Here is a 26945-nt window from a genome sequence, read left to right as displayed (position 1 = left end):
CAAGTTCTGATATTAATCCAGGGTTTTCCATAGGATTTTTTTAAGCTGGTGGTAGTGGTGGACTACATCACAGTTCGACAGTCCCAAAATGTTGTGCCGCGGCAAAATTGCTTCATATCATGAGAATTTTTTTTTCACATTTGTTTCCAAGAAGAACCATAACAAATATATATTTTAAATATTTCATTAGCTAGGCTAATGTCATAGCTCTCAGCTATGGTACATGTACGTAAAATGCATAGCTGATTACAGCTACTTCCATCTCATAGTTCCTTTTTTTTTTTTTGCTTTATTTGACCTTAGTACGTACTATATTACCACAACAATGATAGTATGTTTATTAAGGGACCCTCGTCTGTTGACAACTTAAATCTTTTCTTAATACTTCAAAATACTCATCAGAAATTACAACCAGTGATATCGGTAACGAACAAATGGTATGCTGGTACGCCAAGATTCGGGTCAAAAACATGCTATAAAGAACTTAAATGGTATGTGAATGTCAATTTTAAGGTCATTTTCACAGGCTTAAACTCTCAGCATCAACGTCGTCAGGTACAAGCTTGCAACAGCAGAACCAATGTGGTTTTCAAAATAAAGCGTGTAAAGGAACAATTTTTATTTGACATGGTTTTTCTGGTAAATAGTGAGCTTTATTGTACTGCCCATAATAGTGTGTTTCCTTGTGAGCTGCCTGGCCGCCAGCTAACAATGTACTTCAATTAACCAAAAGGCTTGGTCTTTTCTTGCCTTCATGTGAAGTCTCTTGTTTTTATATTGTGAAATTATAACACAGAAACATACACATATTCAAAACTCAATACACTACCAACTATACAACACACTTACATACACAACTATTATATAGATATCACAACTTGCTTGAGCTACTACTAGCCTTAAGCACAGGCTGGCTTCTATCATACAACAAGACTTAAGAAGTTTTGTACATATGACTTTCCTCCACAGAGGTGTGTATATACAGCGCATCAATAGGTTACTGTAAATGTAAAATACTTAGACATATATTTCCGTTGCGAAAACGTAGCAAAAAGCACTCACGAGTGTCAAAGCGACCGATAGTCACAGCACTGTGCAAGTAAATGACTTGTGAGCCAAACAGTATGTCACAAAATAGATGCAGTGAATTATTTTGACTGACAAGTGGCAGCAACACACAGCAAAAGGTCAACTGATTTCCCACACTGGCGCATATAGCCAGCACAGACGTATTGTTAAATTATACAAATTATAAAATAGAATGTATCTTTATATAAAAAAAACAAATCTCATTTGCAAGGCGTGGCGGCTTTCTTTTTTTTTGGGGTGTGGTGGTGTGCCACATTTTTTATATGTAGGGGAAACCCTTATATGATTTAAAAACCTGATGAAGCCGGCAACTTCCTTGTTGATGTTATAATAATAATATTTGTCACCTTAACTTGTAAAGAGTGGCAAACAAAGGTCGGAGGAGGACCATTGAGATCGTGGATATTTTCTGGCCGTATTGTCGAGCCAGTTCACTGACGCCCACAACACGCTCATATTTTAACTTAATTTATTTTCAATGTCACCTTTCAGCGTCACCTTTTTTCACCACCTGCACCAACCTACTTGGGACCCATGTTGATTTATCTCATAGGAAAATCCGCCGTGAGTCTGTCTTGTGGGAAAAAAATGAAATTGCGATGCTGTCATAAATCGTCGTATTTCGAGCATGTCTTCATATGTCGAGACAAATGACCAGTAAAATTTTACGTCTGATGTCGAAAGGATCGTATGTCCATGCGATCGTATGTCGAGGTACCATTGTATGCTGTTTGTAATGTATTGCATAAATCCTGTTGTTTTGGAAGTGGTCAAAATTCATTAATGTAGACAATTATAAGCATTGGCGGACAATGATACAGCCAGCTCATTTCAAATGTGGCAACTTGTAAAACTGATAGTATAAAATTACACCAATGTATTTTTGTCATCAAAGTCTAACATTAAATACCTTGAATACTTTAGCCAACCAGCACTAAAATCTTTTATTTTCCAATCCATGTCACAATCAGTATGATTTAGCCATTTTTATCTCTGAATACATGTGACCAGGCCAGTGTAATAGATAGATCGAGACTTTTTCACGTGCAGTATCATGATACTGATGTGTTCGGCTTTTGTTTTTGATTATGCTAAATAGTTGATAACAGAACACACTATTACATTTTGTTGACTTGAGGCATTGCATTGTAATTGGCTCGCATTGATTCGAATGCGGAAGAGTATGTAAGTTGTGACTGTGTCATCAGGAATTGCAATCTTTTTGTTCTGCCTCCAGCACACTATCATCCCACGAGGATCTTTGTCTCTGAAAGTGCTTGCAGAACTGCCACTCATCGTGGTACTGATGTATCAGGTGGGTGAAATGAAATTACAGCAGGAGAACAAAACCACTCAATCAATCATTGTGAAAATATATTGCTTTTTTTCTGAAGGGAGATGATGATTCTATTTTTATTAAGGACATTGACACCCGAAACTCGTCTGATTCATTTGCGTTTTTGGATGATTGGAGTTAGGAGTGGTGTGCCTGGATTTGATGAATGAATATTCTCCACAAGTGCTCATTAATCCTAGAATTAAATCACCTCATCTTTAATTACGCGGCTGTATTACATTAATGTTGTTTTCCCTTCTTTAACTAATTTTGTCCACCCCACAGCTCTACAAACTGAATATTCACAATGTGGTGTCAGAGTTTGTGCCCCTCATCATGAGCACCATCATGCTGCAGGTGTCTCCACAAGCCAGGTACTACCATTTGCCCAAACAGGAATTACAACTCCCACTAAACTGAATTAATTTTTATTTTATGGCCCTTTGAATGAAATTGGGTACACTTTTAATAGAATTGTATCCCCAGCACTCTCTCTTCATTGCTTTTTCCTGGCAGCATTTTTTTGATGGTGTTGCTAAAGCGGGTTCCGTTCCATTTAGGAAAGTTAAAATAGCAGAAATTGGCTTAGCGGGAGGTGAAATTTGAGTGTGAGGTTGTATTAAACTTTAGAAGTAGGAAGGAAATGGAGCAGAGTTAATTAAGGAAAAACAAACCTCGGGACTCTCTGGCAGGTACGGAGAAAGTTTCTTTGGGAGCCACAGAAACAGCTGCCACACAAATGAAAAAGCCATGCAAGACGAATTGAGTCCCATATGTAGTTCCACATTTCACCCTTCATTAATTGTCACCTACTGCAGGCATGCTGCATTGTGTTGATGAAGCTAAATTACTTGCGTTTTTCTTGTTTTTTTCTTTGCAGGCAGCACAAGCTTTATAACAAGGAGCTTTATGCGGACTTCATTGCCGCGCAGATCAAAACGCTGTCATTTCTGGCTTACATCATTCGAATTTATCAGGTACACTTGTTCGATGTGTTTCGCATTCATTCTTACTATAAACAGAGTGCGGTCTTTTCATTTTGGTTAAACTAATGTAGGGCTGCAGCTATCTAATATTTTAGTAATCGAGTGATCAACTGAAAATTCTATCGATTAATCGAGTAATCGGATAAAATATTTTTTTGCAAAGAGCAATTATAAATATACATGAGAAAAAAAAGACATTTAATCCAATGTTGAACCATTTTCAGTCAATCAATGTCTTTATTTTCGATGTATATTGTTGAAAACAGCCAACAATTGCATCTCAGATGTGACTAGAAAAAAAAATCACTGCTTTCACTCAAAAAACTTGTAGATCTTATAAAAAAAAAACATTTCTTACCTAAAAATGTGATTACGCTTGATAACACACATCACTTGAACGCTATGTGTTTTTCCCACGTTTCAATTGAATTTCCATTTGTGTCAAGCCATTTTTAAGTTTTAGTTAAGTTTTAAGTTAGTCTAAACTGTAAGAACTGATAGGATTTTGAGTTTTTGCAGTGTTCAAAATAAATGTATGATACCTGCTGGATTGGCGCACATTAGGGACTAGTGCTACTTGGTGTTTTATTCAGCAATGACTACTGAGCTAAAACTGACAGTTTGCTGTATTATGTTTTAATTTTACACCCTCATCACTCTACAGCGCTGTGTTTTTACAGATTAAATAAAGCCTGTATGTAAGACATGTTAGCCACGCATCGACAGTGGTCATAATCAATAGAAACTTAGCCCTCCGAAGGGCTAACGTTACGTGAGCGAGTGACAGTAACGTTATATTTATTAGCGCCGAGAAGTCTACTGCTTAACGATGGCAGCTGTTTACTAACACTGCCCAAACGCAGCCGAGTCTGTCATTTCGCATCTAGTTCTAAACGCATGCGATATCTATGAGACTCATCGGACACTACCTGTTACCACACTAGCATCATGCGGGCGTAGTTTTTAGCAACGTCGGCGTAGTTTATACCGGCTGTCGGCTGCAGTAAGGTTTTTTTAAAAAAAATTTTATTGCTTCTTCCGCTGTGCACGTGACGTCAGTGCGTTGTCCCGCATTAAGAGTAGTCCGGGCAAAACGTGATGCTTAGAGCTGGCAAAATGAAACGATTCCTCGAGTTGAATAAAATTACTCGATCAGTTTTTAAACTCGAGTTACTCGAGTTGCTCGAGTATTCGTTTCAGCTCTAAACTACTGCAATGTAAAGAAGACAATGTATGGAATATGAACTATTTGGTACTTTGAGGTTATGGTGGGCGACATGGCAAAAAGAGGCAGATGGTTGACTTGATATTATAGTGCAAATGACAGTTGGTACATATATATCGATATACTAGTAATAGTGCAAAAATGCTTTAACATAACTGTGCAAATATTGCATATACAGTATCTAGATTATGCAGTACCCAGAGCAGGACAATTCTGAGAACATACAGTGGGGCAAATAAGTATTTAGTCAACCACTAACTGTGCAAGTTCTGCCACTTTAAAATATTAGAGAGGCTCTAATTGTCAACATGGGTAAACCTCAACCATGAGAGACAGAATGTGGAGAACCCCCCCCCCAGAAAATCACATTGTTTGATTTTTAAAGAATTTATTTGCGAATCATGGTGGAAAATAAATATTTGGTCTATACCAAAAGTTCATCTCAATACTTTGTTATGTACCCTTTGTTGGCAATAACGGAGGCCAAACGTTTTCTGTTGCTCTTCACAAGCTTTTCACACACTGTTGCTGGTATTTTGGCCCATTCCTCCATGCAGATCTCCTCTAGAGCAGTGATGTTTTGGCGCTGTCGTTGGGCAACACGGACTTTCAACTCCCTTATCACCCCATGGCGTCAAAATGATAACAAGAACGGGGAGCAAAAATCCCAGAACCACACTGGGGGACCTAGTGAATGACCTACAGAGAGCTGGGACCACAGTATAAAAGGCTACTATCAGTAACACAATGCGCCATCAGAGACTCAAATCCTACACTGCCAGACGTGTCCCCCTGCTGAAGAAAGTACACGTCCAGGCCTGTCTGCGGTTCGCTAGAGAGCATTTGGATGATCCAAAAGAGGACTGGGAGAATGTGTTCTGGTCAGATGAAACCAAAATAAAAAAATTTGGTAGAAACACAGGTTCTCTTTTTTGGAGGAAAAAGATTACAGAATTGCACCATACCCACTGTGAAGCATGGGGGTGGAAACATCATGCTTTGGGGCTGTTTTTCTGCAAAGGGACCAGGACGACTGATCTGTGTAAAGGAAAGAATTAAGGGGCCGTGTATCGAGAGATTTTGAGTGAAAATCTCCTTCCATCAGCAAGGGCATTGAAGATGAGACATGGCTGGGTCTTTCAGCATGACAATGATCCCAAACACACAACCAGGGAAACAAAGGAGTGGCTTCTTAAGAAGCGTTTCAAGGTCCTGGAGTGGTCTAGCCAGTCTCCAGATCTCAACCCCGTAGAAAATCTGCGGAGGGAGTTGAAAGTCTTGTGTTGCCCAACGACAGCCCCAAAACATCACTGCTCTTGAGGAGATCTGCATAGAGGAATGGGCCAAAATACCAGCAACAGTGTGTGAAAAGCTTGTGAAGAGTTAGAGAAAACGTTTGACCTCCGTTATTGTCAACAAAGGGTACATAACAAAGTACTGAGATGAACTTTTGGTATTGACCAAATACTTATTTTCTACCATGATTTGCAAATAATTACTTTAAAAATCAAACAATGTGATTTTCTGTTTTTCTTCCACATTCTGTTTCTCATGGTTGAGGTTTAACCATTTTGACAATTACAGGCCTCTCTAATATTTTCAAGTGGGAGAACTTTCACAATTAGTGGTTGACTAAATACTTATTTGCCACACTGTATTTCTTATTGAGATGCATGTGGCAATGCTGTGGCATTAAGAGTACAATGACAGTGACATTTCAGTGCAAACTTAAGTTCAGTATGGTGACAGATCATGGAAAGAAACTGTCTCAGTCAGTTTGTTTTGGCTATTTTATTTTTAGACTAATTTGCACATTACTGACCATTTTATTTTATATTAAACATTTAAGTTTGAAAGCTTTCTGAACCCGTTCCAATTTAAATAGTGCAATTTTTACCTAAATGTGCAATGAACATAAAAGGCAGTGAACACATGATACTTTAACATAAAAACTCAACACACCAATTATGCTATAGTAAAAGGCTGAAATAAACATGCAAACTTAAGTAACTGTCCCTTCAGTGTCTATACCTTGTTTACCGAGTTTTTAATACATGTGCCATTGTAATGGTTTGTTTTGAAAGTGTTTGCATTTACTTTTTATTCATTTAGGTGGATACACTGCCCTCCAGAGGCAACAGTGAATATGGTATAAGTCATTTCACATGCCTAAATCCAGCTGCTCCCTGTTAAGACCAACATACGTTTTTGAGCTAATGTTTTTTTAATGCATTCGTAATTTCGTTTATAGGTATATTTAGCCATTTTTTGTGGGAATGTGCTTTAACCATTTGTTAAGAATATTGTAAAAACAAAAACAAAAAAAAAAGTATTTTAATGTATTTTATAGCATTTAAGCTAGAACACTTTTATTTTGTAAGTTAGCCACACAGAAAGTCAGAAATATGGCAATGCTTTGAATTTGACTACTAAGGTAAATACTCTGAGTGCTCCTCTAGTATTTGTATTAAAAAAAAAAACAAAAAAACGACCAACCTGTTTTCATATCTGCCCTCAAACAAGGAATTTTGTTGTTTTAAATATGTGTGAAGAGGGAGAGGCAGAGCGAACATATGAAAGAACATTATGCCCATATTCAGGCTGTTGTTCATAAGAAAGCTTGCGTGCTTTATACTCTAATCATGTGTATGTGTGCTTAACCTTTCAGGACCTGGTAGGAAAGTATTCCCAGCAGATGGTGAAGGGCATGTTACAGCTGCTCACAAACTGCCCCTCAGAGACTGCTCACCTCCGCAAGGAGCTGCTCATCGCAGCCAAGCACATTCTCACCACTGACCTACGCAGCCGTATGTGCACTCACACAAACATATGCACACAACATGTAAATGTTACATGACACCATTCAGCATGATTCAATGAAGGTTCAACATTTTTTGTTCATGGTTAAAAAAACATGTTTAGCGTATTTTTCCAATATCGTTCAATCTAGGTTCGAGCACAGTACAGTACATTGGCACCTCTACTTACGAAATAATTGGTTCAGGAAGTACTTTCTTAACTTGAAAATTCTGTAAGTAGAGACGCGTTTTCCAAGCAAAGGCCCTAATCTGTTCTTAGTAGAGGTGTGCAAAATTTCCGATTCTTAGATTATTCGCGATTCGGCCGTAGAAGATTCGGGAACGATTCACAAACATCCAAATTCCGATTATTGAAATATGCCAAGTAAAGCGGAAGTACAACACACCCAGCGCGCCGCGCGGTCTTCGGGACAATGAGGAACAGAGCGAGAGTAGCTAAACATCATGCTTCTCATTACCCGGCCCCTCGGGTAATGCCAATGCTCAACTCATGGCTGTAGCTCAACTCATGCCACGAGATAAAAAAACACAACAACATATCGGACTGCTGCCGAAAAGCTGCTACAAAGTACATCCACATAATGTTACGGTAGATATCATTTATATAGGACTAGATGCAATATAGATTCGGTAGCGTTAGCAGCACATTTACAAAAAGCTAGATGCGGGCGTTAGTAAACGGCCGCCATCTTAAAGCAGTACACTTCCCTGCAAGGCTGTTGTAGAGAACCTTCCAAGCAAACCTAATTAACTTTTTATCTAAAATACTCCTAAATCGGTAAAATATTGAATTGAATCTATCTTTAAAATAGTTTTAAAACTTTCACATGTCGAAAGTAGACAAAAGGGAAATTATGGAATAACGGGAGCAATTTTAACAGCTTTAACAGTTGATTCACAACATTAGATTAGTAGTAGTAGTAGTTTAAAGCTGCTGATACAGAATGGGGACTGGAGTTTTTTATTTACTGTTATTTTTGTATATTTTTTTACTGCTATATGTTAACTTGATACTGAAGTAGTAGTTTGGTTTAGCCTGATAGTATTTTTGAACAATTTTGGAACTAATGTACAAAACATTTAAAAAAAAAAAAAAAAAAAGAAAGGAGGGGGGTGCATCAATAATCGTTTTATAATCGAATCGGAGCCTCTGAATCGTAATCGAATCGTTAGGTGCCCAAAGATTCCCAGCTCTAGTTCTTAGCCCCCCAAAATTGAGACATAAATCTTTATAATGCATAAAAATGCATCAAAACATGTAACATGTAATATGTTACAATTAGAATATAGCACAATAAACATAAAATCTGAGTTGTGCATAATGTAAAAAAACAAGGATGGAGTAAAGAATCAAAGTTAATAAGTTAATGCAGGGGTCCCCAAACGTTTTCCTGTGAGGGCCACATAACTTTTCCCTTCTCTGATGAGGGGCCAAGGTCAGTTTGTAACAGAAAGAGTGTGACGATTGCAGGAGTGCCTAAATGTAAAAAAAAATATTGTTTTTCAGAAAGCCACAATCAAATAACCCTTTCTGGATTCTTCACGGAACAAAAGTAAATAAAATAATATAATATAATATAATAATAACACTATTGATTAAATAGATAATAACTAAATAACCCTCTTCGAGTTCTTCACAGAAAAAGGCCAGGAAATAAATAACACTATTGAGAAATTTTCTTTAAAAAAATTCAAAATGCTCTCTGGTATTGTTCAGGGGGCGTATTAAATGTAGAGGCGGGCCGTATCTGGCCCGCGGGCAGTAGTTTGGGGACCCCTGCGTTAATGTAAAGCTGTCTGAACATGAGGGGTGAATGAAGAGGACGCTGGTATACACACGTACATTAGAGGTCCCTCTGAGCCAATTGGATGCCAGGAATGCTAGGCAATAGCCTAGGCAGAGCAGCTATAATTATGTTACATTCAGTCAACTCTAGGAGCTGCGACTACCAACCATACTGTATTTTTGCCTTTATCCTGAAATTTCTTTCTTAACAAGAGGCAATATTTTCCCGTTGAGGCGTGTCTTAACCTGAAAATTCTGTATGTAGAGAGTAGAGGTACCACTGTACTCTTTAAGTTAAATTTTCTATTGTTTTTTTAAGTGCTACTTCTCCTCGTCTTGTCTCTGAAGGTGTATGCAACAACAGATTTGTAGCTCCTTATTAGGCCTGAACAGTATATCGTTTGAACATCGTCATCGCGATGTGCGGATGCGCAATACTTGAATCGCAAGGATGTGGCATATTTTATTTATTTTGAACACCCAAACTCGTTTTTCTTCCTGCTAGTACAGCGCCGATAAAAAGAAAATAATCCATGCAGCTATTGTATGTTATTTTAGTAGTCGATTAATCACCTATTAATCAACTAGTTAGTTCGGGTAATCGGATTAGGAACATTTAATGCGTTGCAGAATAAATTTTAGGAGATGTAAAACAATTGTTTGCTAAGATTAATGATTAATGATCTTCAATTATTTAAAAATAAATTAAAATACCTGAGCTTAGCCCCAAACGGTATAAAAATAAATGAATAAATGAGTACAGAGTACAAGAGAACAATTGGCTAACTTTCATAGCAAAAGTCTGCAAGTTTTTTCTTCTTCTCACAACGCTCTTAATAAATCGTTCGAACACATATTCCCACAAAAAATGGCTAAATACACCTATAAACTAAATTACGAACGCTTAAAAACACATATTAGCTCAAACAAAAATTTATCTTATGTTGGTCTTAACAGGGAGCAGCTGGATTCAGCCAAGTTAAATGAGTATCCACTTAAAGCAATAAAACTAAATGAACTTTCAAAACCATTACAACGCCATTCTAAAGAAATACTTCAAGCAGCAAAATGTAATTCAAAGCTTTTTTTAATCTATTTACTTGACTTACTGAAAAAAATGCAAAAACATTTTTATTTTTGTTGTTGTTGCAGAGTTCATACCTTGCATGGATAAACTTTTTGATGAATCCATTCTCATTGGCTCTGGGTACACTGCTCGAGAGACCCTTCGGTAAGTTGCGCATCCATTGCAATCATCTCCTTGTTGGCAGAGGATTGCTCCAACAGTTCAGAGTCCTTTGCATATTAATGAAGCACATCTGAGATCCTTCTGTCAAATTGTCATGTACAGTTCACCTACATCACATCTCTTGTGGGTAGTTATTCCACAGGTCAATTTCCAAATGTCTTTGTCCTGCCACCCCACTCTCGCCACTTCACTGTCATTTCAAATTAGTAGTGCGGAGGAGCGATTAAAACCTGACTGGAATATTGTTTTCTTTTATTAATTCATATTTACTTCCTATAACTTTTCAGAGTAGCTCTTGTTTGCACTTTGTCTCTCACCACTTTCAAAATGTTGCCACATTCAATGTTCCCTAAAATCCACTCCAATTTCCCTATCATCACATCTCTTTTCAGACCTTTAGCATACAGCACACTTGCCGACCTCGTTCACCACGTTCGCCAGAACCTTCCCTTGACGGATTTGTCCTTAGCCGTGCAGCTATTTGCCAAGAACATTGATGACGAGTCGCTTCCGAGCAACATTCAGACGATGTCCTGCAAGCTTTTGCTCAATCTGGTAGACTGCATTCGCTCAAAGTCGGAGCAGGAGAATGGCAATGGCCGGGACATCCTCATGAGGATGCTGGAGGTAGCAAGCCTCAGACTTGGATATTGTCACTTTTCTTACATTAAAATGTTGAGCGACATTTCTCTTCTCTCTTTCTTTTTAAGGTATTTGTGCTAAAATTTCACACAATAGCACGCTACCAGCTCGTCTCCATCTTCAAGAAGTGCAAACCCCAGTCCGAAATGGGTGTTGTCGAGCCAGGGGTCCTTCCAGGTGTGCCTGCTACACCCACTCCATCTACAACGCCTGCCATTCTCCCTCCTGCTCCCCCCACACCCGTTCCTAGCGCGCCACAGCCCCCAGCAGCAGCCTTTGACCGTCAGGGTGAGAAAGAGGACAAGCAGACGTTTCAGGTGGCAGACTGCCGCAGTCTTGTTAAAACTCTAGTGTGCGGAGTGAAAACCATCACATGGGGCATCACCTCATGCAAAGCCCCTGGAGGTATGGTTAGAAATGAAATTGGTCTGTCATAAACTACCGACTTCAATTTATTTTATTGTTCATTTCCAACAGAGGCTCAGTTCATCCCGAACAAGCAGCTCCAGCCAAAGGAAACACAGATCTACATAAAGTTGGTCAAGTATGCCATGCAGGCTTTGGACATCTATCAGGTACCATAAGAGAACTTTTCTGTGCATTTTTTTTTTCATTCAATGGAAAAGGAAAAGCGATAAAAGAAATTTGATATCAAAATCAATGGAATCTGTGTACAGCTCTGAAAGGTGTCATGTTTTTTATATGACTAGGTCCAGGTTGCCAATAACCAACAAGCATATATCAGGGTGGCCAACTGCCAAGCGGTACGCATGAAGGAGGAGAAAGAAGTTCTCGAGCACTTTGCCGGCGTCTTCACTATGATGAACCCGCTTACATTCAAGGAGATTTTTCAAACTACTGTTCCATACATGGTCGAGAGGATTTCCAAGAACTATGCACTACAGGTATACACTGAAATTATATTAACTATTTAAGTGCCAATGTCACAAAACAGCGACACGCAACAGTGCAGATTTTTACAGGCCAGAGTTGCAAAGAAGGTGCCTCATGTAGTTAGTATTTTGCACCAAGAGATGGCAGACTTCTGCTACATCTATCATCATTTGTGGGCATGTTTATATTCAATGTTTTGTACTTTATAGCGTATGAAAACCGCTCCCGGTGGAGGAGATGAGGGAGCAGCAGTTTGAGTAGAATTCTACCGAGACAGCTTAACATGCCGAGTAGGGTTGGGAATTAGGGGTGTGCTATCTTAGGCATGCCATGATTCGATTACGATTCAGGGTGCTACGATTCGATTACTGAACGATGATCACGCTATTGACGATGATCACGGATATCACGATTATCGATGCATCGTACATTAGTAATTAATAAAGTAGGTAAACCATGGTACCCGCGGGTTATTAAAAGTATTAAAAAAGCATTGAATTTAGTTTTCCATTATTAAAGGTATTAAAAGTATTAAATTAGCTGTTGTAAGTCTGGAATTTTTTCACCGTGGTCGTAATTTTCAAGAACATCTCAGTGCAACCTAAATTATATCCGTGACGTTTTTTTTTTTTTTTTTTTTTAATCCATAATGAAGATGACGCGTAGATTTTTTACGATGCACTGCACTACAAATCGAAATGCAACTCGTGCGTGCAAAACCACCACAACCGGCAAAACTGAGAATCCATCCACCTCTGCATCGGGAATGCGTCCGTTTGTCAGTGGAACGAAAACCCTGCAGGCAAAAGTATTGTGGATTCTGAACACCAAAATGGACCACCATTCATAAACTTCAAATGAGTCCATTAGTGATCTGTTTTGGATATTACGTCATTTTTGGTCGGCATCGGCTGTCACAATGTCGGTCATATTTCGTTTTGTTCCAGAGGGAGCGTTCCCGATGTCGTAAATGTCTTTTGTAACGAATTTTCAGTTGGCAGAAAAAAAAAACTGCACATTTTCTTAATGTTTAAATAGTCGACATATTTTTATGATCATAATAAATGCATTTACACAATGAAGTAACGCTGGATTAGTTTGTTAATGTTGGTCAAATCGTGTTTTTTTTCCGGAGGGAGCATTCCCGACTTCGTAACTGCAGCCAAATTAAGCTCATCAAGACTTTAAGATAGAGGTAAAATCGGGCCTAAAAAATCCAGCCTGACCCAAACTGGTCCGCGGGTATTAAAGCCCGACCCGCGTTTTGTGTGATAACATTTGTGACGATGTCTGTATAAAAGCCTGTCTTTTATAACGAATTCTCAGTTGGTAGGGAAAAAAACGCACATTTTCTTAATGTTTAAATAGACTACATATTTTTATGATCATTATAAATTTATTTACACAACGAAATAATGCTGGAACAGTTTGTTAAATATAAATAAACAGATGCGGTTTTGCGGACTCGCAGAGGGGAAGATTAAAAAGGGCGTATATACATGCTCTGGCTCTGCAATGACTATACAGCGCCTAATTTTTTTTATCCAAATTATTTATTTTATAACAAGTAGTATTCCTTATTTTATCATTCATGCATCGTTAATGTATAGTTATTTCAAAAAGTTAGCGAGAAAGAACCCTGGCCCGGCCCGACGTCATAATTGACATTTTAATTTTGGTCATGTTTTCAGTTTAATTTAGCTGTTTCCAGCTTGCTATGTTTATAATTGTGATGTTTGTTTACCGCTTTTCCTCTTACTGCTAAGAGGGAGGAAGTTACATCGGCCGCCGCTATGATATTTAAGTCATCAGCCATCTGCTGTGACCCGGGAATTTAACACCTGCTTTCATGCACACTGCTTCCCATGTCAGTCGACAAGGGAAATTGTTTTCACACACAACTGCTGCACGGTTAAGTCCTGCGATATTCCCGTTGTTTTGGAGTGTGTGATAGGAGCTCAAGTTACATCCAGATACCTTAGGTTGCAGTTTATGGGTCATGCGAAGGCAGTGGACCTGCTTAAACATTTCAGTTTGCCTGTCGAATGAATGTGAATTTCGCCGTTTTAACTCAAGAGTCAGCCATGGTCACTGGGGTCTTGGCAGGTGCACTAGCGGCTAGCCTGTCACAGAAGATGGCTGGTCTGAGTCCTGTCCTCCTCCTTTTTTTGTCCATGATTATTGTGTGCGTGTGTGTGTTTAAAAAAATTCTGACAGACTTTATAATGTTACTTTAAATGTTTTAATTGTATCTTCAATATATGTGCTTTCTTTTGTCAAACACACCTAATAATTGAGGTTAAATTTGATGTTCAGTGCTTTATCTAATATGATTCAATATGATCTAAATAATGGGTGCAAGAAAAGTATTAATTTTCAGTTGAAATGGCAGTCAAAAAGGTCTTAAAAGTCTTCAATTTAGATTTATTAATCCTGGGGGGGACTCTGTGATGAAAATGATCAGTCGTCCAGTGAGATAAAGTTTTTCCGTATAAGACAGGGGTGTCCAAACTTTTTGCAAAGGGGGCCAGATTTGGCGCGGTAAAAATGTGGGGGGCCGACCTTGGCTGACGTCCTTTACGTAGAACAATATATTTAAGCAAAATTTAGCTAGCAATTCAGTGTGTCACATTTGCTTTATTAATTTTTCTTAATTAATAATTTCAACAATCTCCCAACTAGCCTTTGTGGCGTTCTCTTTCGACTCTTGGGCTCTTGCGAAATACTACTGCTGTGAAATTAAACTTGCTTTAAGTTGCTTCAATTTCTCACTGCGTATCTTCCCTGTAATCTTGTCGTACATGTCAGCGTGTCTTGTTTGGTAATATCGCCTGACATTGAAATCTTTAAAAACAGCAACTGTCTCTTTGCAAATGAGGCAAGACACAGTTGTTGCGTATTTTAGTGAAGAAATAGTCCAATTTCCACCTATCCGTGAAGCGTTGGCCGTCACAACTTTCTTTTTTTTTGTTGTTGATTGTCGCCCTTTTAGAAAATGGAAGTAATGGGTCACATGGAGTAATGTTGCTCAGCCCTTAAATACCTGCAACATGAAGCAATTATCAGAGAATCCCAAAATTTGAAAAATAAAGTCCTAATGAAACCTTTTTTTCAAATTTGTAAAACGAAATGTCAAAATGAAAGTGTAATAAGCGCTCTAATATCTATAACCCATGCTAAATCATGTTTTTTTTTCATGGAACCTGCAGATACATGTGTTGACTTGCATCCATCATTTTATTTTTCAAAAAGAAATGTCAAAATTCTAAATCTCAAAATCATGAAATTTTAGGTGTATCAAATATGATACATTTGACGATAAAGGGTTAAAGTGCTGCTGCCTTTTAGTGGGTAAATGAGGAGCAGCATTTTGTGTGTAAGCTACTTCGTATGCTGGTTGCGGTACTGCTGACCAATTTATTAAGTCTGTGTGCGGGCCAGACGTTATTGATTTTATGACAGAGGCTGGGGGCCGGATGAAATTTGACCACGGGCCGCATTTGGCCCCCGGGCCGGACTTTGGACATGTCTGGTATAAGACGTAGTCTGTACTCGAGCCAATGCTTTGTTTGCTTCACCAAGTTTGGAGTGGCAGGAGTTACAGCAATTTGAAAAAGTGATATCAACACTGATTTAAAAAAAAAAAAAAAAAAAAAAACTGGTACCCAAAGGATTAAAAAAAGAAAAACAAAAACAAAAAAAAACAATATTCATTTGATCTTGTATTTGTTTCATTTTCCTGTTCTGTATTCTTCAGATTGTGGCAAACTCATTCCTTGCCAACTTGTCGACATCAGCCCTATTTGCCACCATCTTAGTGGAGTACCTTCTTGAAAGATTGCCAGAGATGGGCTCGAATGTTGAGCTCTCCAATCTCTACCTCAAGCTTTTCAAACTGGTGTTTGGCTCAGTCTCACTGTTTGCAGCTGAGAATGAACAGATGCTGAAGGTAATTTTCAGCATGGTTAGCTAGACACCTGGGTTATTTTTATTAAAACGATTCTTGTTTCCTTAGCCACACCTCCACAAGATCGTCAACAGCTCAATGGAACTGGCCCAGTCAGCCAAGGAGCCTTACAACTACTTCCTCTTCCTGCGGGCACTCTTCCGCTCCATTGGTGGAGGAAGCCATGATCTCCTTTACCAAGAGTTCTTGCCTCTTCTACCGAACCTGCTCCAAGGTACAACTATTAATCAGAAGTCTCTGATGTGCTGGTGTGTATTTTTCTACTATTCTCCATATGTCTGCTTTATGTGCTATTAGGTCTTAACATGCTGCAGAGTGGCCTTCATAAGCAGCACATGAAGGATCTCTTTGTGGAGTTGTGCTTGACGGTGCCAGTGCGTTTGAGCTCTTTGCTGCCATACTTGCCCATGCTAATGGATCCACTGGTGTCAGCCCTCAATGGTTCTCAGACTCTAGTGAGCCAAGGGCTTCGCACCTTGGAGCTTTGTGTAGACAACTTACAGCCGGACTTCCTCTATGACCATATCCAGCCTGTCAGAGCTGAGCTCATGCAGGTAAGAAGTTATACAGTTGTACTTTGCAATTGTATTAAAGTTGCTCGGTAAGGTTTTGGTTCTGCTCTTAAATGTATTGCTTCTATAGCCTCCAGCTCACCCGTGACCCAAATGAGGATAAGAGGCGGAGAAAATGTGTTGGAGACACTAGTGTATTTTTGGGAATAGTTTGTGCAGGGAAAATATGCCTGATTTTGTTTGTGCAAAGGATTGATTACTGACGCAAATGGGCACGTCGAAATGTGTTAACAATAAGTATAGAGTTGTCCGCTAACGACTTTTTAACCAATATGCCGATATTGTCCAACTCCAAAAATCCGATGCCGATATCAAACCGATAAATGCGGTTGTGGACTTAACATATAATGGCTAATTGTATTGTGACACCCCGCTGGATGTTTTAACAATGATAAATGGAACAACTCAAAGGTTTTCCAAAGAAACATTCTGTGAAAAATAGGAGAACAACTTCATCTTTTAATTTTTTTTTTTTTTAATCAAGTGCAAAGTGCCAATATTATTATTATAGTCCGTATTTTTCGGACTATAATTGGCAGTTTTTTTCCATAGTTTGGTAGAGGGTGCGTCTTAGGAACTAGAGCAGGAGTGGGCAAACTATTCCACAAAGGGCCGCAGTGGGTGCAGGTTTTCTTTGTAACCCATCAAGAGGGCACCTTTGCACCAGTCTGGTGTCTTAAAAGTGCAATCAGTTGATTGCAGTCAGGTGCTTCGTGTTTCCCAGGGCCTCTCATTGGTTAAACTGCCTGTGCTAGGTCGGTTGTAACAAAGACCAGGACCCACTGCGGCCCTTGAGGACCGGTTTGCCCACCCCTGCTCTAGAGCCACTTATATGTGATTATATGCGGTCGGGTCGGGCCGACTTCTCCCTCAGTAACTTTTCTTTTGAGAAATATATATTCATATATTTATACTAAAACGATGTATGGATGTTAATTTAAATAAATTATTAATAATAATAATAATACATTTTATTTATAACGCTTTATTTGGATAAAACAGAGAAGGCGCTGTGCATGCCTGCACACGTGAACGCAGTGGCCCCACTCTTTTCAATCTTCCCCTCCGCGAGCATCCTGGTATTTCCTTTTCGATATGGAGCAGCTATTGGAGTGAAAAACTAAACACAGGGGAATTGAAAAGCAAACCACTGCGGTAGGAGTGGGATATGGAAAGGATTCAAATTGATTGTTGAAAATGCTATATGGAAACCTGTGTCGGCTTTGCTGAATGTAAACAAATGTGGCGCTTTGGTCTAATACGAGAAATATATTTAACAAACTTTTCCAGCGTTATTTCGTTGTGTAAATGCATTTATAATGATCATAAAAATATGTGGACTATTTAAACATTGAGAAAACTTGCGTTTTTTTTTCTGCCAACTCGAAATTAAAATAAATGTGAAATCCACTATCCGCCTGTTAGAACAGAAATGCAATTATAAAAGATATGATTGTTTATTGAATATCCATCTTACAGTCTTGTTTAACTGGGAGAATTCGTTATAAAAGACAGGCTTTAATTTGTTATCATTATGCATATACAGTATGCACCGGCATCGTCACAAACGTGATCACACAAAACGCAACCACGCATCGCATTTCCTCTTTCTCCTGAGTCCTCACAAATTAAACATTTCGGGTTTTCTTTTTCGGGCTCGGGCAAGCAAATCAAGTTAATTGATCGGGCTCAGGCAGCGTTGGGCTTTAATACCCGTGGGCCGGTCTGGTCTGACTGGATTTTTTAGGCCCGATTGAACTTCTAGCGTCGTGTAATGTTAGCATACCATACACTTATTCACCCTGTTGTTCTGTATTGTATTTTAAATTGCCTTTCAAGATGACATGTCTGTTCTTGGTGCTGGATTCTATCAAATAAATTTCCCCCCAAAAATGTGACTTATACTCCAGTGCGACTTATATATGTTTTTTATCTTTTCATTGCGCATTTTTTGGCTGGTGCGACTTATACTCAGGTGCGACGTATAGTCCCAAAAATACGGTATTCTGTCCTAAATGTGTGTGTGGGTACACAAATCGACAGATAGCGAACAAATCAGGTTCTAAAGCGGTGTTCCTTAACCGGGCTGACGGTACCGAACCCCACGAGTTTCACAGGTGCATTCACCAAATACTTGGGAATTTAATAATAAAGACTTTTTTTATTTTATCGTGTTCAAATTTCTTTCAGATTTCAAATTTACTACAGATATTTTTGCCTTTTGCTGTTGATTTTCACATTGAAAAATGAAACTTATTTCATTTCGCTCTCTTCCTTTTTTGTTTGCATGTCTATATTCTCATTTTATTGTCGCATCCTTGCATCACATACTATTTTCATGGCGTAAAATAAAGCTTTTTTTTTTTTTATTGTTATCTACGCAGTTCACGATGTCTGTAGTTCTGTTAAACTCCCTCATACCAATTGCCAATCAATCTTCCACTGAGCAAATCGATTTCTCTTCCCATTAGGGCTAGCAGTTGAAAGAAGTGGAATAAAACCTGGTCTAAAGTGCCTAGATTTAGTCAGCGTACCAAATAGGGCTCTGCGTTTTTTAACGTTCACCGAACCCCTGAGGCTTACTCACCGAACCCCTGTGGTTTGATTGAACCACAGTTAAGAACCACTGTTTTAAAAAGAGGTCAGACGCTGGAGTAAAGTTGAATTTGCTTGACTTGAAAAAATATCAGTGCTCTTGTCAAAAGATTTCCATTTTGACAAGAGCACTGATATTTTTTTGTAAAACTAAAAGCAATAAAATTATCAATAATCGAAATAAAGTCACCAATAAAGCAGTATATACCACTTGCCAAATTTGAATATCAACTGGTAGTACAGCTTGCAAACAATGAATGACCACATTTCACCACAGATGCAAACAAAACGAAATATACACATCTCCAATATATTACACAACACTCATGAATATAAAACAAGGAAGAATATAACTTACAAGCGATGCTTGTACAGTGGGGAGAACAAGTATTTGATACACTGCCAATGGGAAAACCCATTGGCAGTGTATCAAATACTTGTTCTCCCCACTGTATAAGGCACAAACAACGTGGTGAGATGGCAAGAACTGCTATGGTACACTGGCTGCAGACTTTAGCTCGTCCATTTGGCTCTCTCAATTTGCTATGAGCTTGCGTCCACATAAGTTTATGTCAGACAAAAGTGCTGGAACAAAATATACCTAGCACCAGCAGGGGTCTCAAAACACCAGAAACACAGGCAAGCAGTAAGTGGACATGACAGCACTGCCGTATGCATATCGGTAGAAAACTGATCATGAAAAACCGATGTCGATATCAACCGATATCATTTTAAAATGCTTTTATCTGCCGATATTTACGGCGAGCGGATAATATCAGACAACTCTAAATAAGTATAAAAATGTTGGTGAAGACTAGCCAAGTCCCTTCACCTTCTCGTGCACACACGGGGTTTCAGATTGACTGGAAACTAGTGGTCATTAGTAATTCATAGATATACAATGACAAATAGTGACCATTAACTTGAGTGAAAGAGACATTTATCTATTTGAATGTAGCACTGGTAGAAGTCTTCACACTCAAATATGTTCTCTGTGCCTGTGCTCCAAGGCTTTGTGGCGTACCCTCCGCAATCCGGCCGAGACCATCTCCCACGTTGCCTATCGTGTCTTAGGAAAGTTCGGTGGCAGTAATAGGAAGATGCTGAAGGAGTCTCAGAGGTTGCACTATGTGGTGACTGAGGTTCAAGGGCCCAGCATCAAAGCCGAGTTCACTGACTGCAAAGCCTCAATACAGCTCCCAATGGAGAAGGTAAGGCGACTCTATTACTTGACAGAGCTTCATTTTTAGTCACATGTGTCTAGGTCTGTGTGAGCTCCTGGTATTTTAATTGAATCCTAAGCTCCCATTTTACAAAACGAAGTTATGGTACTCCCAGATATTGGTCACTGAGCCTAGCTCTTCTGGTTGCGGAAGTGAAGCAGTTTGCAAATAATTCTAATCAGCCTGATTTCCTTATTAAAATAAACCTGTTTGAAGTTCAAAATTTGAATTTGGACCTTGTTGTGAAATTAATGCATCATGACAACTGTATGGGGAGTGATTTTTATTTTTATTTTGTACCACAATCGTTAAGTCCTAATCTATCTCTTTGAAAAAGTATAATGAGTGGCAAGGGCCACTTGTCGGCCACCAGTTGGCACCAGTGTTGTTTTTGGCAGCCTTTGGTTTTAGTCTTTAGGACGAAAATACTTAGTAGTCTTAGTCATATTTTAGTAATTACAAGATGTGTTCGTCTTTGTGTAGTTTTAGTCGACGAAATATCATTCAAACTTTGTCAAGCATTAGTCGACAGTTACTCAAAATATTTTCGTTTGTAAAATTTAAAAATTTTAGTCAAAAAATAAATAAAGGTTTCCAGCAATTTCGAATGAACATAGACAGACGATCACATATTGTAGCATCTACAAGAACAACACCAACTTGGTGATGATACTACAAAGGAGTAGGAACCTCTTGGTACCTCATGATACAATACGATTTGCGATACAAAGCTCACGATAACGATGATCTGACGATATGGCGAGACAACGATTATGGATACATTGGTCAGGAAATCATTCTATGATAATCTGCAAACTACTAATAAACAGAAAACCAAGCTTCCGCTGTGAATTGGAATGAGTTTATCACTAGTAGACGTCCAATCCATTTGAACTCCCATTTCAAACGGATTGAACGTCTATGGCCGGTAGTGGCAGCCAATGCCAGGCAATGAGGTATTTTTGGGCCATTTAAGATCATTTACCTGTTGATTTTCAGTTACTTCCTGTCGATTTTGGGGTATTTTATGGGCCTTTAACAGTTTATTTGTAGTCACAGAACAGGAAGTGACCTGGGAATCACCCAAATAAATAGGCAGTGACTCAAACTCAACAGAAAATGACCTGTAAATGCTCTAAAATGAGCAGCAAGTGACCTGTAAATGCCCTGAAAATCAGACAGAATGACTGTGAATGCTCTGGTTTGGAATAAACGAACGCTCCCAGTCTAAATGGATTGGGCGTCGAGCACCGTCAACGCAGCCTTAGAGTTAACTCACACACTAGTATGGTGGAAGATTTTGGTAGCAACTTGGTGCTTCCTTTTTATTGATTTTTTTAGACATTGACACGTTTTTAAAACGTTATCTCGATTCTTGGCAGGAACATATCGATAATCTTTTGGGATACAAAGTACAACCATATATCACCATTTCGATATTTTGTCACACCCCTAATACTACACTGTTAGAAGGAAAAGCAGTCCATCATTTTCAAATAAACCCACCTGGTAGCCACAAACGGTATGTAAAAAAATGTCTGCACGTCTAACACTGGGAAGTCTGGGATTTTTTTTTTTTTTTTTTTTTTTTGCTATTCTTAGTCTAGCCAGAAGTTGCAAGCAATCAGTTCTTCCCAATAATTGCTCATTTACCAAACAAAACAGCGGAAGTGGGCTATTAGCTAAATGCCATTTTGCCAACTGGCTCTTCTCTAGATTTACGGACCAGAAAAGCAAAGGGCCTCTGCTTTAGACTGGCCATTGTTTTAAGAGGACGCTCACCATTCTGAGGCCATGTTCACACCAAGCAAAGTTTTTTTTTTAAAAAACCGAGGATCCTGCCCTAATACGTTGGGGGAAAAATAATTGCGTCCACACCTGCACGTTTGTAAAACAAACAAAAAAAACTTCCACCGATGATAGGCCAAACCATAGAAAAATGTCTTCTTTTGCCAAATATCCTGCTACGTGTGGACATGGCCTGAAGCTTATGCTAATGCTAAAGCTAGGAGTTACATTTAACGTCTGATGATCACTCAGTACACCTTTAAAGGGTAAAGCAGCATTGCATATTTTCTATTGGCAAGATAAGAAAACAAATCTTACTGTGTTTCCAAACAAGCAAGATGGCGCGCAGCCTAGCTTGTAATACATCCTAAACTCTGGTGAGTAGAGTGAGGGAAAGGCGCAGCACATCTCACACGAGTGACACGACCCAAACACTCCTACAATGCAAGCTTACAATATGAAAATGTCACGTACTCTGAACATATGATAGAAACTATCATCATTGCTGACGAAAACAACACTGGTCAGCACGTTGCGGTTCCCGCCCATAGATTAACGTAAACAAGACGTACCGCCTAAGTAGCCTCAAAATGGGCTTCGCTAACATAGAGGAAAACATGGCGTCTGTTATGGCGGCGCCCTGAAGCGAGCTTCAAATGGGATCCGGCGAACGCTATATAAGTGACGTCACCCACACACCAGGTCCAGGTCTTCTTTTACGGTCTATGATTTTAATTCATCACCCTATTTACTTTATCCACAGTCAGTAATCGTCAATCTACTGTGGTCCAGTATGACAGAATTATTTACCCTTTGTAATGGCTGCTTCCCCTCTCTGGCTATAGATTCATGCCACACATTCTCTCACGGCTGCAAATAAGACTCGTAGAACTTAAAGGTGCTATGAAATGATGACCATGTAAAAAAAATGAAAACGACTGCAATAATGTAAATTTATACCTAGAAAACGAATTTGGCACTCAATTATGGCTGTTTTTTTTACAACAGTCATCCCTTGTTTTCCCCAAAAATCGAAAATCCGCGTCCGTAGAGGTGGAGTGTTCAATGTATTTATTCAGATTTAACAGCAATGGATAGTGATAGATGTAAGATGTTTTTCCCCAAAGTATAAATTAAAAAAACAACCTTATGTATATTTGAATAAATGTTTTTTAATCTCCACAAATGTAATAATAATGACATAAATGAGATATATATAAAATAATTATTTTTACATCTATACATTCATACATCTTAACGTTTTTAAATGAAATAGTATATATATTTAATTTCATTTTATAAATCCGCAATGGCCCTGTGGATTTATTTTTTCTTAGAGAAGTTTGAAGTTTGAAGCGGGAAGTAGCGAGGGATCACAGCATTTCCAGCCAAAACCATGCATCAGGGAACGCCCACTTTTTTTTTTTTTTAGCAATTCTGGTTGTGTCATCACCATCAGAATTGATTACAATTTTTAGCTTTCTAGTTCATGTTGACAGAAAAGTCAATGGATAGAATTCTAGCGGACTGCAAAAATCTGCAGCTCATTCTGGGTGTGACATCATCTTGGGTTGAGAGATTTATTTTTTTTTGTGGGTGTGGCCAAGGCAGCTAAGAAAGCAAGACTAATTAAGATTTAATATTATCATCAAGCATTTTCTTTCACCCTTGTGGATGGATTTGTTTCCAAATATCATTCATATCAAGCTACTTTGTGTAGTATTTTATCGCACCTTAAGAGAAATAGCACAAATAAGAATACTAGTGTTTCAATTATGAATGAATTATTGACCCATAAGTGAATTTGAAACAAAATTGAAAGTATTCAGAGTGAGTAAAGAGACAAATTTATATCGGCCATATAACATGCCCCCCTACCTTGAAGCCATTTAGATTTTAGGCTCCAAGTGATGAAAATCAGTAAATTTTCTGAGTAAGATTATATACTTATATACAGTGATGTGAAAAAAATAGGACAGCCTATGGAAGCCTGTGTGTTTTCTAACATATTTGGTCATATGGATGTTTAATATCAATTTTAACAATCTTGAGAGATTCAAGTAATAGAATTAAACAACTAAAACTTTTTTTTTTGTTTGTTTTTTGTTTTTTATAACTTTCTGTAAAATGTCATTTTAAGTGAATGCAATTTCTGATGAATAAATTAGGACACCCCCACATTCAATCTCAATTAAAAAAGCTAAAATCGCACACAGGTGTATCACATCAGGTGCACATGATTAGAACAGCATTACCCAGTGCTTTGAAGGAGACTTGCCTTATTTAAACCTCTCATTTAGTATGGTGTCCCCCAAACTGTTGAAGTGAGAGAAAACACCATTGTGAGATCAAAGGAGCTGTCTGAAGCCTTCAAAAAGAAGGTTGTAGATGCATATGAGTCTGGTAAGGGATTTCAAAAGATCTCGAAAGAATATAAAATCAGCCATTCCACTGTCCGGAAAATAGTCTACAAGTGGAGGACATTCAAAACAACTGCCAACATGCCCAGGTCTGGTCTTCCAAGCAAGTTCACCCCGAGAGCAGACCGCAAGATGCTGAAAGAAGTCTCCAAAAACCCTAAAATGTCATCACGGGACCCACAACAGGCTCTTGCTACCGTTGATGTGAAAGTGCATGCCTCTACAATCAGAGACTTCCCAAGGTAAACCTTCATGGGAGGTGTGCATGGAGGAAACCTTTTCTCTCAAAGAAGAACATGAAGGCCAGACTGAAGTTTGCCAGAGTGAATGTAGACAAAGACCAGGACTTCTGGAATAATGTTCTTATAATAATAAAAGTAATGTTCTGGACAGATGAATCTAAAAATTATTTATTTGGAAACCAGAACAGAGGACTTGTTTGGCGTAAACCAATACAGCGTTTCAGGAAAAGAACCTCATACCAACTGTGAAGCATGGAGGTTGAAGTGTCATGGTTTGGGGATGCTTTGATGCAGCAGGACCTGGCCAGCTCACCATCATAGAAACTACAATGTATTCTGTCGTTCATCACAGGGTGCTTGCGGAACATTGAGATTGTCTGTGAAAAAATTCAAGCTGAAGCGAAACTAGACCCTGCAACGTGACAATGACCCAAAACATACCAGTAAATCCACCAAGGACTGGCTGAAAAGGAAGAAATGGAGAGTCCTGGAATGGCCGAGTCAAAGCCCAGATCTTAATTCCATTGAGATGCTGTGGGGTGACTTGAAACGGGCTGTACATGCAAGAAACCCCTCAAACATCTCACAGCTGAAAGTATTCTGCGTTGAGAAGTGGGGCAACCTTTCTTCAGACCGATGTCTAAGACTGGTAGATGGTTACAAAAAGCGTCTCTCTGAAGTTATTTCAGCCAAAGGGTAACTCTCGCTATTAGGTTGTAGGGTGTCCTAACTTTTTCCTCAATTAGAATATGCATTTTTGTTCATATATTTGGTTTAATGAGTAAAACAATGTTCATTTTAGTTGTTTACCTGCAATTAAATCTTTCTTTACTAGAGATAAAGAAAAGCAAGATCAGACATATGTTATGTAAACATTTCTTAATAAAGAACGGAATATTTAATGGGGTGTCCTAATTTTTTCACATGACTGTATACATAGTACAATATATATTTTCTTGGCCAGATGATGCTTTAATGTTGACAAATTTTAGCAAATTTTATTTTTGATAAATTATTAAAGATCTGTGTGCTGTATCCCACTCTAGGCAATAGAGACAGCCCTAGACTGTCTGAAGAGTGCCAACACAGAGCCTTACTACAGACGGCAGGCGTGGGAGGTCATTAGGTGTTTCTTGGTGGCCATGACCAGTTTAGATGATAACAAACATGCTCTGTACCAGCTGCTGTCTCATCCCAAGTGAGTAAACATTCATTTGTAAAATGTAGGGCTGTCCCGATCCGATCACGTGATCGGAAATCAGGCCGATCGCGCCAATTTTCAGATGATCGAAATTGGGTGAAAAAGATGTGTTAATCATCATTTAGTCAACCTTCGTTGTCGAGAGGCTGTTCTCGGCAGCGTGAGCATCAAAGCATGAGTGAATTTGTTCAGGGTGAATCCCGCCTTCTGCCTGGAGTTAGCTGTGATAGGCTCCAGCACCCGCGACCATCGTAAGATTAAGCGTTTCAGAAGATGAATGAATTATATGTATGTTAGAGCGTAATTAAAAGTATGCTGTTGAAGGTGATGCAATGAAAATTGTGTGTGCGCCTACATTTTGTGCTGGTGCACTTTAAAGAGCATACGACAGGAGAAAAAAAGTCTTAAATAGCATTAATATGTGAATTAGAATCATATTTTGAGACGATTCGACTATATACTACAATTTAGAAAAGCGCAGATGACGAAAAATTAGTCTTTTAATCTGCCCTTCTAGCCAGACCGCCGGAACTGCGCTAGCCGAACCGCCGGACCCGCGCTGGTGGAGCTCCAACGACCCGGACCGGCAGGACCTCGGCAATCCGACCAGAAAGCCAAACTCCGCGCATTCACCTTAGTCTTAACCCTTTGTACTGACTCCATTTTGAAAGGTTTAAAGAAGGCTCACCGAATACAAGTTGACAATTTTTTCAGGCCGATAGCAATCAAAACAGCAAGGCGAAACAAAAACACTCAGGCAGGGAGGTGAACTCGTTCCAAGGTCACCATATCAGAAGTCAACAAAAGGTTCCCGAGAAAAAATGACAATGCTTAGTTAAACATTCAGTCTTTTGAAGGCTCTCGCGGGGGCGGGCCGTGGGCAGGAAGAAGGGTGTGTTTGGGATTATTGT

At 38.9% G+C, this 26945-nt stretch overlaps 1 protein-coding gene across 3 annotated transcripts in view; it reads left to right on the top strand.

The window, feature by feature from the left end:
• The window catches only part of trrap (transformation/transcription domain-associated protein), a 217868-nt gene that overhangs the window by 15777 nt on the left and 175146 nt on the right, over positions 1–26945 (top strand). For all 3 annotated transcript variants that reach the window (XM_057825941.1, XM_057825940.1, XM_057825939.1), the window contains exons 9-22: positions 2327–2404; positions 2711–2799; positions 3306–3402; positions 7305–7443; positions 10394–10472; positions 10883–11117; positions 11201–11537; positions 11610–11707; positions 11843–12037; positions 15784–15975; positions 16042–16207; positions 16291–16547; positions 20171–20371; positions 25880–26031. In XM_057825941.1, coding sequence (XP_057681924.1) covers positions 2327–2404; positions 2711–2799; positions 3306–3402; positions 7305–7443; positions 10394–10472; positions 10883–11117; positions 11201–11537; positions 11610–11707; positions 11843–12037; positions 15784–15975; positions 16042–16207; positions 16291–16547; positions 20171–20371; positions 25880–26031 — 2315 coding nt within the window. The remainder of the gene's footprint in view (positions 1–2326; positions 2405–2710; positions 2800–3305; positions 3403–7304; positions 7444–10393; positions 10473–10882; positions 11118–11200; positions 11538–11609; positions 11708–11842; positions 12038–15783; positions 15976–16041; positions 16208–16290; positions 16548–20170; positions 20372–25879; positions 26032–26945) is intronic.

The sequence above is a fragment of the Corythoichthys intestinalis genome, chromosome 21 (genome assembly GCF_030265065.1).
Source record: "Corythoichthys intestinalis isolate RoL2023-P3 chromosome 21, ASM3026506v1, whole genome shotgun sequence".
In the NCBI taxonomy this organism is placed as follows: Eukaryota; Metazoa; Chordata; class Actinopteri; order Syngnathiformes; family Syngnathidae; genus Corythoichthys; species Corythoichthys intestinalis.
The sequence above is the reverse complement of the archived record's forward strand: the minus strand, read 5'-3'. Positions and strand labels throughout refer to the sequence as shown.